Genomic DNA, 20,554 nt, shown 5'->3' on the forward strand with positions numbered 1-20,554 from the left:
GGGTCTCTGGAACATACTTTAAGATGACATTCTTCAACAGAAGCTTCCTGATAATTGTACGCTAATTACTTATGCTGATGATGCATTACTACTAGTTAAGGGCAGAACAACAAACACATTAACAACTGCAGCAATGGAGCACTTGACATACTTCTAAGGTGGGGACAGAACAACAAATTGAATTTCAACCCATCTAAGACTGTTGCTATGCTAGTCACCAAGAAAAGGAAATTTGAGACACCGGTGGTTAAACTAGATGGTCAAGAATTAGATATTGTAGACAGCATGACATATCTAGGATTAATTTTGGACAGCAAACTTTTATTTTGATTGCACTTTCAACATTTGGAAACAAAAGCAACAAAATTGTATAGGAGCCTGACAATGGTAGCACGACCCATTTGGGGACTAAGCTTGGAAATTTTGAAGATTATATATCATGGAGCTGTTGAACCAATAGTGCTTTATCATGTCAATGCTTTCGAACATGTTCTGCATATAAAATGAGTGCAAGAGTAATTGTCTCAAATTCAAAGAGGTTTCATATTATGCATCACGAGCGCTTACCGTACAATATCGACAGACACTGCCCTTACTATTTCTGGTATAGAACCTCTGCATCACACAGGATTCAGCATGTCAACTTCTGTTAACTAAACGGACAGAATACATCCCCGGGATTGGAAGGAGTGGAACTTGAACTTCCTGTACATCATACTGACGAGGGATATCTAGCAGATTATATGAGCTCTGGATTTTACCACGCACGTACCAGAGATTACAGCCATTCAATGTACACAGATGCTTCTCCCATTTCCAGCAGCCAAATCATAGTGGGCTGCGCCTTCGTGATATATGTTTTTTTTGGTTATTTTGCTATTTGCTATACGTCGTACTGACACAGATATATCTTACGGCGAAGATGGGATGGGAAAGGCCCAGGAATGGGAAGGAAGCGGCCGTGGCCTTAATTAAGGTACAACCCCAGAATTTGCCTGGTGTGAAAATGGGAAACCACGGAAAACCATCTACAGGGCTGCCGACAGTGGGGTTCGAACCCACTATCTCCCGATTACTGGATACTGGCCGCACTTAAGCGATTGCAGCTATCGAGCTCGGTCGTTATATATGAGGGTGAAGACGAAGTTCATTCTGAGAAAATAAAATTAAAGGAATACTGTTGTGTTTTAAGCCAAGCTGCTTGCAATATTGAAGCAGTCGAGTGGTGCATAAACAAAAATATGTGTGCGATTATACTCAGTGACTCACAAGCGGCTCTGAACTCCACCAAAGATAAATATAACTTACAAAATTTGGCAATACATGTGAGAGAGAATATTTCAAAGTACAATAATCATACATGTTTCGGTTGGGTGCGTGGTCATTCCGCCATAAAAGGAAACGAAAGAGCTGACCAATTGGCCAAAGAAGCTTGTAATTCTAACTTGTCAGAGAGTTATACTAAATGCCCAATTTCTTTTGGGAAAAGAACCATAAAGCATGAAATGCTCTCTCGTTGGAATGAACTGTGGTTAGCAAGCAAAAATGGCTCAGTAATCAAAGACTTCTCTTTTACAAATGTATATAGTAGGCTGGGATGTAAATATATAGTGTGCAACTTTCATTTATCTCCGGCGTTACCAGGTCGTGGTAAATTCAATGCAACTTCGAGCGATTCAAAATTCCAACACAAAATGACTCACTGTGCTTCTGCACTGAAGACATTCAAACTGTAGAACACATTCTGTTCTGCTTTTAAGAAAGCCTGTTATGAACGTAAGATGCATTTGTTAACTTGCAGTTGCCATTTCGAACAACCACTAAATTTCATAATTTGTAAAAATGCTGCTCTTTTGAATTTTCAGAATTTATTGATTATATATTTAAACACATATAATTTGGTAGTGTCTGCTTATTAGCTGTTTAGCAAATGTATTGTATATATTATGATCTGGTTTTGTTAAATATTAGTACTCTAGTATTAAGGATTGTACATATCATACTTTTATCTTTCCATTTCTGTGCATGTCTATTTTACTGTTTACAGTATGTATTGAATTTTATCAGAGAAATTGCATATTTTGTATAAGCTACAACCCTAACATACCTTATGGTAAAATAGGGTCCACAGCACTTTGGAGATTAAATAATAATAGTAATAATAATAATAATAATAATAATAATAATAATAATAATAATAATAAAAAAGAAGAGGAACTGCTGTCATCCTAGGAGCTCAATCCGTGAGCACGCTCGCTTGATGTCTGCAGCACGATTGTTTCATTCATAGCTGCCCATAACAGTGAAGGAATTGTTTTATGTTGAGAATTAATGCTTATTCAGCAATCTGGTATTTTCCCTGCTGTGTTTAGAAACATGATGAAATCATTTGAGGGCCATACGGCACCTAATGGAAGACAAAATACTTGAAGAAAATATGAAAACGGGGAAGAAAAACTGACTATCTCATAAATTCCACAATCTTTCCAATCACCTACAAACTATATGCTTCAAAACGAGGGGTTGCTTACTAAACTTTGTTGGGCAGTTTCATCATAAATGCCACTATTAAGCAATGGGTTATCAAATAACCTAGATGTTAGGCCGTTTTAAGCATCATCATTACCTCACATGTATTTACCCACATTGGTCCTGGCTCCATCAACTCCGATTTGGTTTCTTCTTTCAACAGTATCATTTGCGACACAAATTCAAAATTTCCCTGTGGAAAAGTTCATATATTAGGCAACATTTTCACACACATCTGCAAAGAGCCCTGTATGTTCACAAACAAAATGTGTACTACATTCTAAGATTTCATTTCTAACGTCAGCAATGATTTATTTAATGATATTTTAGATATGATAGAGGCCTTATGCCGTGTCAAAAAATAAGGTGGACTTTTTTATATTTTACACAGAACTTTGCTCAGTGTCTCCAGAAAGCCTACATCATGTCTACATTAATGTGATCTTGTTTCTCACAAAACAACATGAGAAATATAGAGTTGCTGAACACTTTATAGTTATCTGAAACAACACTTACCAATGATGTACTTGCTGTTCCTTCCAGCCAGACTGGTTCCCCTTTAATGTCTTCTTTCAGGTCCATTTTAGCACTACATGGACAGCACTGTAGGTCTCAACTACTTCCGCTAGCTCTGCACTGAAACTTAAACCAGACAATATTTGTTGCTGTTAGAATCAACAAGCCAGCCTGCAGTTTGACAGAACTGTTGATAGTGTGATCACCACCACACAACCCCTAGTCTTAAAGGGAGGCCAATCCACAGGGACATGAATATTGCTTGAAAAGCCCTACATACACTGGCGGGGATTAAAATGGGGCACAGTGGTGAGAATCCAGTTATGATGCCACTCAACTGTCAGCCCCCTCTAGGACCACAGACTGGCTTGATGATGATGTCAACACCACTGTATCAGCTGTGAACCTCTACACGAGTATTACATCCTACATAGGACAACATACTGGCTTAATGATGATTTCCACACCACTGTATCGTCTGTGAACCTCTACACAGGACAACAGGCTGGCTTAATGATGATTTCCACAACACTGTATCCTCTGCAAACCTCTACACAGGACCACAGACTTGCTTGATGATGATTTCCACAACACTGCATCCTCTGTGAACCTGCACTAAAGTATTACGCCCTACACAGTACTACAGACTGGCTTCATGATGATCTCCACACCACTGTATCCTCTAAGAACCTTTACACAGGACCACAGACTTGCTTGATAATGATCTCCACACCACTGTATTCTCTGTGAACCTCTAGTCGACTATTACATCCTACACAGTTTGTTAAGAATGAAGCCATGTTTTCCAATGTCGACTTAGTTAAATGTAATAAAAACTTTCCAGTCTGTCAAACACACAGCAATTACAATATACATTATAACACCATAAACATACCTGTAAAATACACACTAGTATACAAAGAATGACATGTTTTGTTCCACAAGAACATCCTCAGATTTTAACAAATCACTTAAAATATGCTTTATATGTACAGTATTGTTTACGTTGTGTAAACTTGACAATGATAGAGTTTAGTGATAACATGAACCAGTAATGACAAGAATAAAATAAATATTCAAGTATTAATATAATGGAAAACTTACGTACTTATCTAGACTGCCGATGCTAAGTCCGCTGTCACCAAACACTATTTCAGGTTCACAAGTATCAAGTGCTACTCATGAATAGTGTCCTAAGAATGTTGGGATAGTGTACATATTTAGAGGGCTCTTATGCTCAACTCTGATAAAGTACTGTTGCATTAGTTTGGAGTCCTGTCACTGGATGGTACACAGGTGTTGGTGGAGTAGAGCCGTGCACAAAAGCAGTTGTAAAATGGCAAAGTTACTGAATGAGTGGCCTTGGAAGGATGTCTGCTTAGCATCCATCATTTATGGAGGAATAAATACATCTACAGGAAGGAAACAGAGAGAGAGAGTGTGTGTGTGTGGAAGGAAATTGATGCAGGTACAGAAAGTGCAGAAATGATTATGTTGATTTGTAAAGACTTCAACAACTATGTGGGACAGAGGTTGGAGGACCCCTTCATCCGAGAATGTGCAGAAGAATGGAACTGAGGGTTTTAGATATTTGGAAGTGCAATTTCATCAATGGCTCAACACACAAGGCCATTTTCATGGACAATACTCACTGAAAATTAGGACAATTAGTGAAATAGCTTTCATTAATATGTTGGGAATTAATTGAATACTTGAGAAATACTGCACTTTTAATTCTGCATGTATTAGATACTGTGGATTCCAGTGAGCTACACTAAGCAAAAAACATTTCTGAAGTCAAGGATTTCCTTAAGCAGACTAAACAGGACTTTTCTGCATGTTTAAAAGGGATTCACACACAGATCCCTATATGTATTCCAAAATGGAACTGGACATCTTTTCTCCATGTACGACACCAGTCATATTACCCTCCATAAGAATTAAGAGCACAATGCTAAGCACCCTCACTGCTATGGGCCGCAGGAAGACAGGCTCGTTCCATCTGAACTCCAGATTGACATATGCTGGCTGCCATGCCACGGGCTATGTGTTGTTCCCCACCTCACATGAAGTACCTTATTGTGTGATATAAAAGGACATTTTGGGACAGGTCTCCATGATATTAGTTACACTTTGTGCTCTCTGATATAACCAGGGCTTTTTCTGCCAGTACACTCTGGTATGCATACCAGTAAACTTCAGATTGGAAAAAGTTTGGTGAAGTTTTTAGATTTATTGTTTAAAAATGTATGTCCACTTAGGTGTTGCCATCATCACTGATGTTGAATTACGGTGTCAAGAAGTGTTGATGGATTAATTCGCATCCATAGTTATCGACCATATCCCACTGAACCGGTTCAATAACACTACTATTTCTACTGTATGTTCTTGCGCTTAAAATTTTGGAATCTCCTTTGCATGACTGTGATGAGCTTCACTTCATTTCTGTTCACTTAATTTTGTTCCTTTGTGTGCTGTGGTTGCAACTGTTGTGCATTCTACATTTGAATTAGTGTGTTTCCTTTGGCTTTTATAAAACACAATGAACCACCTAAGAATCATAATAATAATAATAATAATAATAATAATAATAATAATAATAATAATAATAATAATAATAATAATGCTATACATCCCACTAACTACTTTGACGGTCTTTGGAGACGCCGAGGTGCTGGAATTTAGTCCCACAGGAGTTCTTTGACGTGCCAGTAAATCTACCGACACAAGGCTGACGTATTTGAGCACCTTCAAATACCACCGGATGGAGCGAGGATCGAACCTGCCATGTTGGGGTCAGAAGGCCAGTGCCTCGACTGTCTGAGCCACTCAGCCCGGTACCTAAGAATCAAAGTATTATTTAACCACCTAATCGATACCTTTATTTAATAGAATCCTTAGTAGTACATAAAAAAAGATGGAGGTATACAAAACATATTCAACCCTCTACCCTTTCAGCCTTTGAAATATGGCACCGGCAAAAATCCCAGGGTCGCTATATGGGTGATCCCAGAGATATCTTTGAGTAGATATAACTAATCTTAAATTACTAAGCAGGAAGGATAAGAGAGAAGAAAAACAAATAAAAAGATATCAATGAGAACCTTTGTTGAAACAAAATTTATTAAAGAACAAGAGAGGAACTTTGATAAAGTAAAACATGAAAGGTAAGGGTTATTCTGCCCGAAGGCAGACCCGAACCTCCGCAGAGGTGTTCCTGAGCCGGAGTTTATGTGTGGTAGGGTGGCCAGTTCCTTTCCGCTCCTCCATTCCCTTACCCCCCACCAACAGCGCGTGGCAACCCACTGTCACTCAGACGGTCATTACCACTTTCAGTGTTTACACTCAGACAATGAGCATGTGGTTGTGTTTACAGAAAACTCGCTGTTATCACTCCCAATAACACTTTCCCATTCCTCACTACTTGGAGGAATGAATTCCTCAACCGAGTCTTCATCATCCTCTTCTTCACTAAAAATTATTACGATATACAGCCAGTTCATCATCGTTAACAAAATAACTTCTCCCGCTAATTGCCATTTTACTCACGCGGCATGGAGAGCATACGTCGTAGAAAAACACGGACTTTAAAAATTCAATGCGTGATAATGAATGAATTTACACACCATCTAGCGGCGTAGTTAAAATCTAATGACAATTCTCTATGGACTCGACACATAAGATGTTGCAATCTGACGACCCAAGTTGTACAAACTCGTATAGAATTACGCGCTATCCAAACGACGATATATCGTGGTTGGCACTTTGCGCGTATATACGAAACAATGATATATCGTTGTCTGGCTCTCTACGGGTTAAATCCTTAAATCACTATGTGCTGTTACCTAACTGGTCAATCTGAATTAAATAATAAATGTCATTGTAAATATCTTTTGATGACCCTATTTCAACACGGTTTATTCTTTAACATAAAATGCAGAGCAGTGGAGAAATCTTATCTCGGAACTTGAGCATATTTGTTTCCTCTGTGCCTTCAGCAGTAAATCTGTCAACACAACCAATATCTCTGTGTCCTCGGCAATTCTCATAATTCCTCTCAAATCATACTCCACATAACGTAGCCTCCACTGGCTTATAATCTCAATTGTTTCTTTGCATTTTACATTTCAAACTACACAATGTCTAGCATATAATCCACATATCCACTGGTTCAAATCTCACCAGGATTCACATTATCATTCATCAAGAACACTTAATTTCTTTGCCTTCAATATTCTTAATGGTATCTTGTTCCATTTTTCATTAGTTCACTGCCTACCAGTAGCGTTTTGAGTGTTAAAGTGCTTTATCGCACACTGAACTCGAAACAAATTACAAGATTAAGTATATAAAAAAATATCAAGTAACTCACAGCACATATTATCCTGACAAAATCAAGTCACTTATCGATGAACAAAACTCTAAATATTCACTGTAATGTCCCTAGATCGTCACCAGTTCATATCCGCAGCTCAATGTCAACTAACCTCTTAACTGGGTATTATAAGTTTGCTTGGTGTAACCTGCCCTGTGTATTTTTTCAGCAGATTATTTTTACACGGCAGGATATTCAGAAAAGTTATTAATATCACTAACATCATTCATCTGTGATACAAAAAGTAAAATAAAGGCATTTTAATAAATTAATTTTAATGTTAGAGAAATGTTCAACTATTTTTACCTTAACTGCAAGGTCATTTACCTGTTTGGAATTTCCGAGTTTGGTCCATATTTTATAGGCGAAAGTTGAAACAAATAAAAGCAAGGGATATTTATAAATATCATATCATGCATGTGACATTCTGAACCACTTTTCATTAACTGCAAGGTCATTTACCTGGTTGAAATTTGAGTGTTTTGTTCATATGTTAACACCTAAAATTAAAACAAATAAAAAAAAGGAATATGTACGATTTACACATCATGCTAGTGACATTGTGAACGATTTTACATTAACTTCATGGTCCGTTACGTCATTTACCTGACTAGAACTGCAGTGATTTGTCTCAGAGATAATTTTCCAAAAGTAAGGGGGTGCGGTACTTCACCGTTTTGAGAAGTACATACTGTTTTCTGGCTTTTGAGCTATCCTCTGCAACATGAGAAGTCCAGTTATTTTTTTTTAAATCTCTGTTGGATTTGTATCCACCCTATCTCTCGCTCGTGACTGTGGTTTCAAGTTCAGATGGCCTTCTAAAATCTGTTTAGCATACACATTGGTCTGTTCGGCAATAAGTTGAAACATGTCACCACCTATGAACCGTTCAAAATGTTACCTGCGTAACAATTTTTCCCTCTTGGGAAATATTTTCGAAACTGGCCTCATGGCTGTGGAAAAACTGTGTCCTCAGAAGTGGTTCGCCGCTTCTTTACTTCTTCCTTTCAAAACTTATTGCCCGGCTGTCTGTATGCACGTCCTATCGGTGCCTGACTGTATTCTCCTGCACTCTAGTGGCGTAGGTATGTACTACCTCGCGAGCTACGTTACCACTCAGGCGCTTGCCCTCTGCGCACATGCGATCGTTGGGGCCGGCACTGCGGAATCTCGGGAGGTCGCCATTGCTGTTTGGTGAGAAGGAAGAGATGGACGTGTGTGGCTTCTCTCTCCCTAAGGAGATCATTTCTCCGAAAATGTTCGAGCCTGGCTAAGGTTACATACGTGGGGCTTTTGCCCTGGGGATTTCTGCAAGTTGTTCTGGTTTATTATTCCTCGTCTGGAATTTGCATGTTATGTTTTTTTTTTAAGTAAGTAAGTAGCATATTCTACCGAAGTCGTCCTCACAACCTTCCAACTGGATGAAACTGTAAGTGTTGTTGCAACTAAACCTTTACTGAATTTTGGTGAAAGACCTGAAAATTTTCCTATGTGAAGAAAGTGTGCGCGACACTAGGTAACTGGCGTCATCTAAAGACTAAGTCTTGCCTTGTGGAATTTCATATTTTCGGCTCGTTAATTGGAACTTATACCATGTGTAATTATGTCTGTTAAATTGGGGCTTGCGTACTGTGTGAAAGAACGTTTTGGATTCTTCGAAAACGTAATTGGGTAACCTAGTGTTAATTAATAACCTTTCTAGGCCTAAAGGTTTTGTGATAAAGGCTATCATTTTACTGGAATAATTTAACAAGCGAGTCGCTTCAGGGATGTGGGTGTTACGTGTACAGTGTGTCCCAGTGCCTTTCTTTCTTGCTTCTCTGGTTAATTTTATTTTAATTTAACTTAGTTTTATTCTTCCTTTTGGGTTTTGGGTTATTTTCTGCGTCTGTTTTCTTGGTCCTTTGTTAGTTTTCGCCTATTGTTGTTTGCGGCCTGTGATTGGCCCCTTCCTTCCCTTGACCCATTGTTGGTCGTTGCCATGGGAATGCTAATGTTGTTGATGTTGTTGTGATGGGATTGATGATTTGTATTTGATGTGCCGATGATGAATTCTACCTTCTCCGCGGATTTCCTTGGTCCATTTAATTTTTCTTTGAGATTTTAATTTTACCTTCTGCTCATTTTTCCTCCCGGTGTTTCGGTGCTTATTATCATTTATTTTAATTTCTTGAAAAGTGCACGTAATACCTACCCATCCTTGCAGGGGGTCGTTTGACACATCCTAAAAAGGGGTTTTCAGTATCAATATCAAAAACTGTTTCTGTCAAGGTTGTTTCTCATGGTTGAAAGGATGTTAAAAAAAAACTTTTGTACTGTACCAAGAAAACCTTTGGTTGTAAGAAAACTTGAGAGTTCATGAGGGGTTTCATAAATCTACATTATCTTGCTAAGTCTTTCACGAACTAAATAATTATTTTCTTTATAAACGGTCGACCGTAGGGTTTTGGTTTGAGTTTAAATATTTTTAAATTTTTAATTTTATTATTTTCCAGCGAGGATATTCCTTCCTATTTGTTTATCACTTAATTATGCTGATTAAATATCTTGTTCCCCAAGGTGTTGGTGTTTTCCTTTAAAAGGGGGGATAATTTGATATGACCAGGTGTATTTTATCCGCTCCTTTGGGGGCCCTGTTTTATTTTCTCATGGTAAGTGCCCTTTTTTTCTTTAATTTGTCTTTGTCTAGCACGTTTCCACGTATCTGAACTGTGCCTTTGGTACACGGTCAGACCCTTGGTGCTGTCACTTGGGGTAATTATGCCTTTTATTGCTCTAAGTGTTACAGTTCGTGGCAGCAGAGCTTTAGTTAATTGATTTGTGTGCCTCTTACTTGGATCTACCTGTAGGTCTGTTGCATCCTCATTAAATTTATTTTGGCACTGTGTACTATATCCTTTATCTCCCTTTCATTAAGCTTTTCTATTTTGTTTGTGCCAACCACCTGAGTTTTTTGCATTGTCCCTTTAAAAAACCTGGTCATTGGGGAACTTTAAATTATTTGAGGTTTCAAAGAGTGTAAAAAACTGAAACTTGTAAAGTATCTTACTGTGAAAGGAACGCTTTTATTTGGATTAATTATTTTTGATTTATTGTTTCATGTACATCAACTATGGCGAGGGCTGTGCTGTTCCCATTCCAACTCAGGAAATCAGAGCTAGTTTATGAGCTCACTATCAGGGGTATCAATCCTGCTAATACTGTTGCCGAGTGCGCTGCTTTGCTGACATCGCATGTCCAGGTTCCTATTAATCTTGATTCTGTAAAGATGTGCTGCAACTTTGGTGAGTCCTTAAATTTAATTACTGACTGTCTCACGGAGATAGAGGTTGTCAGACAAGAATTCATTGAAACTTCCCCCACTAAGGGGCAGATTAACAGACTTAAGGCTAGGGTGTGGCATTATTTAGGCCGCATCCAAGATTTGATTACTATGTGTCCCCAACCTAGTCTTGTTTCTGAAAGTACAAAGCTGTTGACCATTGCTTCTAGTATTTCTGCTGAACTAGATATAATGCTAGCAAGTAAGGATATGGAGAATTTATCAGTTGTTGAGAGGGAAACCTCATTTCCTTCTAGTCATGCTGATGCCTCGCTTAATAATCAAGCTTCATGTTGTGCTGCCTCCCCAGTTCTTGAAAATTTGTTAGCCCGTTTAAATTGTGCTCCCTCTCACTCTTCACTGAAGGATCTTTTCAACGGAGTTAAAAATTTCTCCGTCAATTCTATTGAAGAAAGTACCAGGTTTCTGAGGTTCCTGGTAGAAATGACAGAGTCAGGTAGCGTGTATTCTGTCGATGACTTGGAAATTTTCCGAGCCCTATTCTCTCATTGTGAGGGAATTTTGAAACGTGAAATTTCTGAAGCAATTTCAAATAATTTAACCATTATGGAATTTCATGAACTTGTATTGTCTAAATTTATTCCTTCATTGGCATTGCAGAGTTTGATTCCTCAGTATTGCTTCCGGACTCAATTGCTCCATGAAAACCTTTTGAACTATGTACTAGACTTGCAGTTTTATTGCAAGGTATTTAGAATTTCGGTGCCAGAAGAGGAAATGGTGGCCCGTATTCTGAAAGGTATTTCCCCTGCCTATCGTTCATACCTCTCCCTCACTAAGAGTCCGACTAATTTTCTTGAATTGTAAGCTGCGTGTACCTTTGCTGAAGATGTAAAGCACGGAGATGCTGCAAGACCTATCTGCCACCCTCCTCCTACTGTGAACCCTGTTTCGCCTCAAACTAGGGATAGTGGGTCTTCTAAGAAATGTTATAACTGCGGGTCACGTGATCACCTTAGGAATGCTTGCCCCTCAGTCAAGCGTGGCTCTGGTCCTTGTTGTTATTTGTGTGGCTCGAGGCAGCACCTTAAAAAGAATTGCCCTACTTCATTCCGAAAACGCAGTCAATGACTAAGGCCTACTGGTAATTCTGGTGAATCGCTTGCACCAGAAATTTTTGTGGATTCTGAAAAGGTTATTTGCCCGCGGGCATTCAATAAGATTTCTGCTTTGGTTGAGTCTAAAAATACCTTCGCGAAAGTGGAACTGAATAATGAACCCATTGTTGCTCTTATGGACTCGGGTAGCGTCGTCACCTTAATTGATGCTAATTGGTATGATGAAATGAGGTCCCCTTGTAAACTGCCTGAGTTGAAGAAGGTCAATGTTGCATGTGTCACGGCTAATAAGCATAATATGAAAATTTTAGGGTCCGTTGATGTGAAATTGCGTATTGGTAATTTTACTTGGAAGTTCTTTGCTTGCTAACTCCAAAGCTAGCGTGTAGCATGATTTTAGGTACGGACTTCTTGTCAAGAACTGGTTTAATTTTGGATCTCCAGGCTAGGAAATTTCACTTTAAATTTTCTCCAAATTGTAAATTCGATATTATTGATGCTCCTTTGGGTACCTTCTGTGTTTCTTGTGTAGGTAAAGCGCTACCTAGGGAGAACAACGAAATAGATCAGTTGGATCTTAGTCATCTGGATTATCAGCAGGCTAATAGTGTGCGTGACTTGTGCCACCAATTTCCCGATGTCTTCACTAGCAAGTTAGGAGTTACTGATGTTCTTGAGTATCAGATTGAGCTATCTGATAACACCCCTGTTAGATCTCCTCCTTACCGTCTTTCACCACCTAAGATGTTAGAACTCAAAAAGATTATTGATCAGATGCTTGCCGATGGGGTCATCAGACCGTCCACTTCTCCCTATGCATCTCCTGTTTTCCTAGTACCTAAACCCTCTGGGGGCTATCGTGCTGTAATTGACTACAGGGCTTTGAACCGCAAGATCATCTTGCAATCTATCCCTTTACCGGATTTGCACACTTGTTTTGGGTGGTTCTCAGGAGCCAAGTTTTTCACTGTGTTAGATCTCAATCAAGCGTATTACCAAGTCCCGTTGTCTAAGTCATCTATTCCACTGACTGCTTTCATTACTGATTGGAACCTTTACGAATTTCTGAGACTTCCGCTCGGGATCTCTTGTGGCGCAGCCGTTCTTACGAGGCTGTTAGATTCAATACTTTCGGGTATTAAATTCAAGTTCGTTTTTCATTACCTGGACGACCTGGTAATTTTCTCAAATTCCTTTGAAGAACATGTTGAACACGTTAGAGAAGTCCTGCATCGCTTGAGAAAAGCTGGACTAACTGTTAAGTTGTCTAAGGTAGCGTTTGCTAAGCCGAGTATGTCCTTCCTTGGACATGTGGTTTCCTCTGATGGTGTCTCCATCGACCACTCTAGGACTCAGGCTATTAGGGACTTTCAACCCCCTAAAGATGTCAAAGGCATCGCACGTTTCGTGGGCATGGTGAACTTCAGGAAGTTCATTCCAAATTTTGCAGAGATAGCAGCTCCTCTAAATCATCTCAGACGTAAGGATGTCAAGTTCATCTGGGGCCCCTCCCAGCAAGAAGCCTTTGAGACCCTGAAGCTTACCTTGTCAAATGCTCCTGTGTTGGCTATACCCGACTTTAGTAAACACTTTATTGTACAAACCGATGCCTCTGGAAAAGCAGTTGCTGGTGTACTCTTACAGGAATATGAGGATGGTCGTAGACCGGTTGCCTATGTGTCTAGGATCCTCAATGATCTGGAGAGTAAGTACTCCATCTATGAATTAGAATGTTTGGCCGAGCTGTTTGCTCTTGAAAAATTCAGACCTTTCATTGAACATGTACATTTTGATCTGGAAACAGATAATCAGGCTCTGTCGTGGGTCTTGAACCGTCCCAAAAGAACGGGCAGAATCACTAGATGGGCGCTTAGGATCTCAGCCTTCAGTTTTCAAGTAAAGCATATTAGGGGGTCGGAAAATGTCATCGCTGACAGCCTTAGTAGAATGTTTGATGGGAGTTTTGGTCTTGATGAAAAATCTAAGGCTGAAGAATATGATGAAACTAATATTGCTAGTGTGGGTGCCATTCTTTCGGACCTACCTCTGTTGTACCATGAGTATGCAGATCATCAAAAGGCTGATCCTGATTTGAGAGAAATCATCGACAAAATTAGTGATGGTATTGTGGTTAAACCTTATTCTTTGGTGAAGGGTGTCTTATGCTGTAAAGGTCGAAGGGACACTAATTTCAAAATTGTTGTACCCAAGGTTTTAGTGCCAATCATCTTCAAGTACTATCACTCTTGTCCCATTGGTGGCCATTTAGGCACCTTTAAAACTAGGCAGAAAATTAGACAGTTCTTCGTTTGGAAAAGAATGGATGGTGATATCCGAAACATGATTAGGTCCTGTAAAATTTGTTCTATCAGCAAACCTAGTTTGAACAACCGTGTAGGTCTATTATCTTCTTCACAAGCCTCTCGCCCTATGGAACGGTTATTCATCGATTTCGTTGGTCCGCTCCCTCGCTCTACCTTGGGAAACACTCATATCTTCGTTGCTATTGATGCGTTTTCTAGATTCTCTTGGATTTTTCCCACTAGATCTACGACTGCTCGTACGACTATAAGTTGCCTTAATTCTCTCTTCGCGTCCTTCGGCCCCCCCAAGTTTCTGGTTTCTGATAATGCCAGTGCTTTCACTGGTCACTTGTTTAAGAAGTACCTTTTTGAGCTGAGCATTTCCCATGTCACCACTACCCCATACTATCCTAACCCTTCTTATGCCGAGAGGATGAACAGGAATCTCAAATCTGCTCTAATTGCATATCATCACAATAACCAATCCAAGTGGGACTCTAGCCTGCACTGGTTGGCTCATGCTTTCAATTCTGCCACACACGAAACTCATGGTAAAACCCCCATGTCACTTATGTTCTGCTACACCACGTACTCCCCTATATCCAATGTTCTGGGCATTGATGATCTTCTTCCAGACTTGTCTAAACCAAATGACGTTCTGAAAATCTGGGATGAAGCCAAGAAGAAGTTGTCAGTATCCTATGAGAAAGGCAGGGTTAAGTATAACAAGGGTAGAAAGTCACCTAGGTTGAAGGTTGGAGATCAAGTTTTTGTCAAGACCTATCCCATTAGCAAGGCTATTAACAAGTTTTCAGCCAAACTTGCTCCTCGGTATCATGGTCCCTGTACTATTTTACAGTTTTTATCTCCGGTGTCGGTACTGGTGAGTGACCCCATCGCCAAGAGGATTAGACGGGTTCATTTGTCCCAGTTAAAAACAGGTTAACGCATGTTTGGACTTGCGGATGAGAGCTACCTTTCAGTGAGCAAATTTGATTGGTCTCCGTGGGTTATTATGTAATTATTCTGGTCTAGTGTGAATTTTATCATGTAATATTTTTTCTCCCTTTTCTCGTGTACTGTATTTATTTTGAGGAGTTTTGGTGTTGCTTGTCGTACTTAAACTTCTTTCCCTGTCAACCATGGTTGCTTAGTTGGGTGAGAATTTTTACCACGTGTTTAAGCTTTGGTACCTTATCTGCTGCGTTCACGCCTCCGGTGATTCTTGGCATGACCATGTAGTACTTTCTAGCGTGTACTTGTTCTAAACATTGTATTTTGAAAAGGTAATTGCGGTTTGCGAGAAATGTGTGTACTTTCTCTTGCTCTGTTGGCACCCGATTTCTTAATTGTTAATATCTAACTACTCTTTGGGTCTGGGTGCAGGTCTCTCCATCTATCATAATTCGATTATATCCTGATCATTTACGTTTGCAAAATTTTGATAATAAATTTATTTATTGGCTCTTGTACTGCTGTTGCCTTGGTTTGGTACTCATTTGGAAAATTCTGGGCAATTTCTGCTCTGTGCGTTGTTGTTAATCCGGTAGGAAATCTGTTAGTCTCCTAACCCCTATTTATCTTGCCCTGTCTTTGTCTTTGGTCCTAGTTCTTGTTATCTGTTTCCTTGCGGGTAATATTTCGGTTATCTATTCCTATTGTGGTTTGTTAGGTGTGCTTTGTTGAAACGAATTAGCTTTTGGTTTCCTTGTTGGTGTAAGTTGACTAGGATCTGAATATACCCGGTGTTATGGTCCTGTTGGTTATGTTTTGGACTGGGTGTGGGTAATGGCAATGGCGGAACTCTGTCAATTGGAATTGGTGGTGGTTGGTTGTTTGTCTCTACGGCATGGACTTCACAGTCTTCACTGCCTTCTATCTCCAATTTCTGGTGACACGATTCCCTAGGTTGCGAGTGCTCTGATGTCCTTCTCTGGGGCATTTCTGTTATCTGTTGTGAATTCCCGGTTTACTGAGTTATCCTTTCCTAATCATTCTTGTACCGTTGGTTTTTTTAAAAAAATCCTGCCCCGGCTAACCTAATTTGGTAAATTTTTCTTTGGGTTTTCCTTCCTGGTTGTGGCAGTTAACTAGGTGGTTTCTTATTGTATTTCTGCTTGCAAGTGGTATTAATTCTATCCTCTTCTGAAGTCCTTACTTCCCTGGTTTTGTCTCTAAGTTGTGTATTATTCTTGTAGTATGTTATTTAAATGAGTTGTAGCTCCATGTCGTCCTGCCCAGTCTATTTGTTATTGTGGTGTTTTGCACGTATTGCACTAATGGATCCTGAACCTGAGGAGTGCGGTCTCCTTTCGTGCCTTGTAGGTATTGGTTTCGGTCCTGTCTTAGTAAAGTTGTAAACGGTACCGTGGTTTGGTTTTAGGTTTGCCTTGTGAGGTAGAATGACGGCTTCACGACATGTTGTTGAGGGTAGTTGCTGTTTTCCTCCCTTTTAGCTAACGCATGTTCGTTGTGGTCCATTATTGTTGTATTGTTGTCGTGTAATATTGGTTACTTATTATGGCGCTTCGGTATGGGCGGTGTTGCCTTTAATTTACCCTGTGTCCCGGTAGATTGGGAAATAAAACCTGGCATGGATTTACTACTCTCTGTAGGTGTGTCTTATCTGCTTGCATATAATGTGTGATTTCTGTACGACCTGGTCTATTTTTAATTTTAATTCTCTGCATACCCTAGTAATCTGACGTCATCATGCAATTATCCTGTACTATAATGTTCTTCTCGAAATAACCTGCCAGCCTATTGGTCCTTTTCCTTCTGGAGTGTTTGAAAACCTTGGCTATCGTTCATCATCTTGTCGTCCTACGGTGCTCCAGTTGAGTATGGGATCAGCTGGTGCTTCATAGGCGGCACTGAAACCTTCCCACTATCTGGTGATGTGTTTGTTTGGTGGTGTTTCTTATTTCTCTGTTATTTGGAGTGTTTTCTAGTTACCTGGTTCGTGACCTACCTTTCATATCTTATTTCCCTCGTACTATTGTTGGCGAGCTACCTGTGACTGAGTGGCCACAGCGTGAGTCTCGGATATCACCTTGTTCTAGTCTGGATTTGTCCGAGGTTTCTGGTGGATAGCCGGTAGGGAATCTTGTCAGATCTGTGCTCCCATATTCAAAGGCGTTGGCTTGATTGAGGTGCTTTATTGAACCTTTTAATTGATTGAGTCGCCCTTGGTTAAGGTATATTTTTGTATGTGCAGTAAAATTGTGAGAAATGTGTTTTTAGATTGGGTAACACTCCTATTTCCTTTCGGCCAATTTCTGTCCCGTTTCATCATGGTGTTAAAGATTGTGTTTCATAACCTCTGCTACCCTCCTATTACTCTTTGCATGGTGTTGTTTTGGCTCGTTGCTGATGACCAACTATACGCGTACCCTCCATCTGAAAGATCTTGAAGTCTCCAACCGCAGCCTGTACATTCATCTTGTCTTGAGTAATTATTTACTGTGACCCATGAAATTTTGATCCTTACCTAGTATCCTATTTCTGGGAGTTTCTCTTAATGGTAATAAAAAAAATAAGGGGTAAACTATATCCAAATCCTGTTTCTTGTTTATTTGGGTTTTGCATGGAATGTATACGTGGTATTAAAATTGATTTATTGCTAGATTTATTTCTTGTCCTTGGGCATGTACTTAAAGGGTTTAAGTCTTGTTAATTGGCTCACTGATTGGTGGTTCTATTCCGTTTTAAATTTAATTTAAGGGAGGTTGTAGCTTAATTAACTTGTAGTTCTGTGTAATGTTTTTCAACTTCCTTTTCCTTGGTCTGGGTCTTGGTTTCGTAATATTATGTATGGAAGGGAGTTTCTCTTAGCTTTTCTGTTATTGCAATCACTCAGCACCCTTGAGTTGGTGCTTGTCTGTAAGTTTTTGGGCTATGTAACGTTTGCCTCCTGGTTTCTGTTTGTCAATGGTGACGTTATTGTGTAGCCATCCTGGTAGGATTGGTTGTATGCATTGAAAGGTGTTTTGTGGAGATAACCATCTTGGTTTCCTAGGTTATTGTTTTTCTTGTGTATTGAAAATTGTATCCTTGCCTACATATTTTTGTTGGCATGATACCTTAAATGTAATGTAATTTGGTTTTTGGGTATGGATTGTTTAAATAATTATCGTAGTCTGTTCCTGTGCCATACTGTAATCTTAAGTCATGTTAATCTAGTTTATGGTTAGGTTAAGTATTTTCGGTTGGACCTTATGATTGTGTTTTACGCTCACCATTGTTGTTTTCTCTCTCTTCCCTTCCCTTTCTGGGCGTTTTTCCTTTTTGGGGTTGTCGTTACCATCCAAACCAAAGGGTGGAAACCAAATGAAGGCGTTTCTTATCTAACGCAAGTCCTATAATATTACAAATTTAACAAACATGTAGTAATTTAAGTCTAGGTATGTGATCTGGTGCAGTTAAGACCTAGAAGGTCTAATGTTCTGGAAGTAAATAGTTATGAACTTTACCTAAAGGTGTGTATGTACCACAAGGTAGCGTAACCTCCGATCAGATGACGCATACGAACTTCCGGAAGATAATAGTTCGCATTAAAGTTTAGCAAGAAATCTAGAGAATAAGTGTTCCCTGTGATCTGGACCATTAATAATTTGCCTGCGACTTGTGTGTTGCACAGTTTGGTGCATGGAACTTCATTATTATTGAAAGTGGCTAGACATTTGGTGTCGTCTAAGTGAACTGTACTGTTTCTTTAATTTAAATCACATGTGTTTGGGTTCTTAGTGACTGTTGGACTCGTTCTGCTGGTGGTGCATAAACTGAGGCTGGCGATTGGTGGTCATTTTCACATTCGGACTATTCTACCAAAAACTTTGTTTGCTTCAAGACCACCGCCTTATGATGGTAAACATGTGTGGGACATGTCAAGTTTCGGGGAGGGAGACTGTTACCTGCGTAACAATTTTTCCCTCTTGGGAAATATTTTCGAAACTGGCCTCATGGCTGTGGAAAAACTGTGTCCTTAGAAGTGGTTCGCCGCTTCTTTACTTCTTCCTTTCAAAACTTATTGCCCGGCTGTCTGTATGCACGTCCTATCGGTGCCTGACTGTATTCTCCTGCACTCTAGTGGCGTAGGTATGTACTACCTCGCAAGCTACGTTACCACTCAGGCGCTTGCCCTCTGCGTACATGCGATCGTTGGGGCCGGCACTGCGGAATCTTGGGAGGTCGCCATTGCTGTTTGGTGAGAAGGAAGAGATGGACGTGTGTGGCTTCTCTCTCCCTAAGGAGATCATTTCTCCGAAAATGTTCGAGCCTGGCTAAGGTTACATACGTGGGGCTTTTGCCCTGGGGATTTCTGCAAGTTGTTCTGGTTTATTATTCCTCGTCTGGAATTTGCATGTTATGTTTTTTTTTAAGTAAGTAAGTAGCATATTCTACCGAAGCCGTCCTCACAACCTTCCAACTGGATGAAACTGTAAGTGTTGTTGCAACTAAACCTTTACTGAATTTTGGTGAAAGACCTGAAAATTTTCCTATGTGAAGAAAGTGTGCGCGACACTAGGTAACTGGCGTCATCTAAAGACTAAGTCTTGTCTTGTGGAATTTCATATTTTCGGCTCGTTAATTGGAACTTATACCATGTGTAATTATGTCTGTTAAATTGGGGCTTGCGTACTGTGTGAAAGAACGTTTTGGATTCTTCGAAAACGTAATTGGGTAACCTAGTGTTAATTAATAACCTTTCTAGGCCTAAAGGTTTTGTGATAAAGGCTATCATTTTACTGGAATAATTTAACAAGCGAGTCGCTTCAGGGATGTGGGTGTTACGTGTACAGTGTGTCCCAGTGCCTTTCTTTCTTGCTTCTCTGGTTAATTTTATTTTAATTTAACTTAGTTTTATTCTTCCTTTTGGGTTTTGGGTTATTTTCTGCGTCTGTTTTCTTGGTCCTTTGTTAGTTTTCGCCTATTGTTGTTTGCGGCCTGTGATTGGCCCCTTCCTTCCCTTGACCCATTGTTGGTCGTTGCCATGGGAATGCTAATGTTGTTGATGTTGTTGTGATGGGATTGATGATTTGTATTTGATGTGCCGATGATGAATTCTACCTTCTCCGCGGATTTCCTTGGTCCATTTAATTTTTCTTTGAGATTTTAATTTTACCTTCTGCTCATTTTTCCTCCCGGTGTTTCGGTGCTTATTATCATTATTATTTTAATTTCTTGAAAAGTGCACGTAATACCTACCCATCCTTGCAGGGGGTCGTTTGACACATCCTAAAAAGGGGTTTTCAGTATCAATATCAAAAACTGTTTCTGTCAAGGTTGTTTCTCACGGTTGAAAGGATGTTAAAAAAAAAACTTTTGTACTGTACCAAGAAAACCTTTGGTTGTAAGAAAACTTGAGAGTTCATGAGGGGTTTCATAAATCTACATTATCTTGCTAAGTCTTTCACGAACTAAATAATTA

The 20,554-nt window shown here is 39.6% G+C and overlaps 1 protein-coding gene across 3 annotated transcripts in view; it reads right to left on the bottom strand.

Moving 5' to 3' along the window:
• LOC136866899 (gastrula zinc finger protein xLCGF3.1) overlaps nt 1-20,554 on the bottom strand; it is an 88,737-nt gene that overhangs the window by 57,948 nt on the left and 10,235 nt on the right. For 2 of the 3 annotated variants that reach the window (XM_067143995.2, XM_068226892.1), the window contains exons 1-2: nt 3,046-3,961; nt 2,627-2,722 (exon numbers count right to left, since the gene is read on the bottom strand). In XM_067143995.2, coding sequence (XP_067000096.2) covers nt 2,627-2,722; nt 3,046-3,111 — 162 coding nt within the window. In that variant the 5' untranslated portion in view covers nt 3,112-3,961. Of the gene's footprint in view, nt 1-2,626; nt 2,723-3,045; nt 3,962-20,554 lie in introns of those variants that run through there. The other variant, XM_067143996.2, reaches the window with a different exon arrangement.

The sequence above is a fragment of the Anabrus simplex genome, chromosome 3 (assembly GCF_040414725.1).
Source record: "Anabrus simplex isolate iqAnaSimp1 chromosome 3, ASM4041472v1, whole genome shotgun sequence".
In the NCBI taxonomy this organism is placed as follows: Eukaryota; Metazoa; Arthropoda; class Insecta; order Orthoptera; family Tettigoniidae; genus Anabrus; species Anabrus simplex.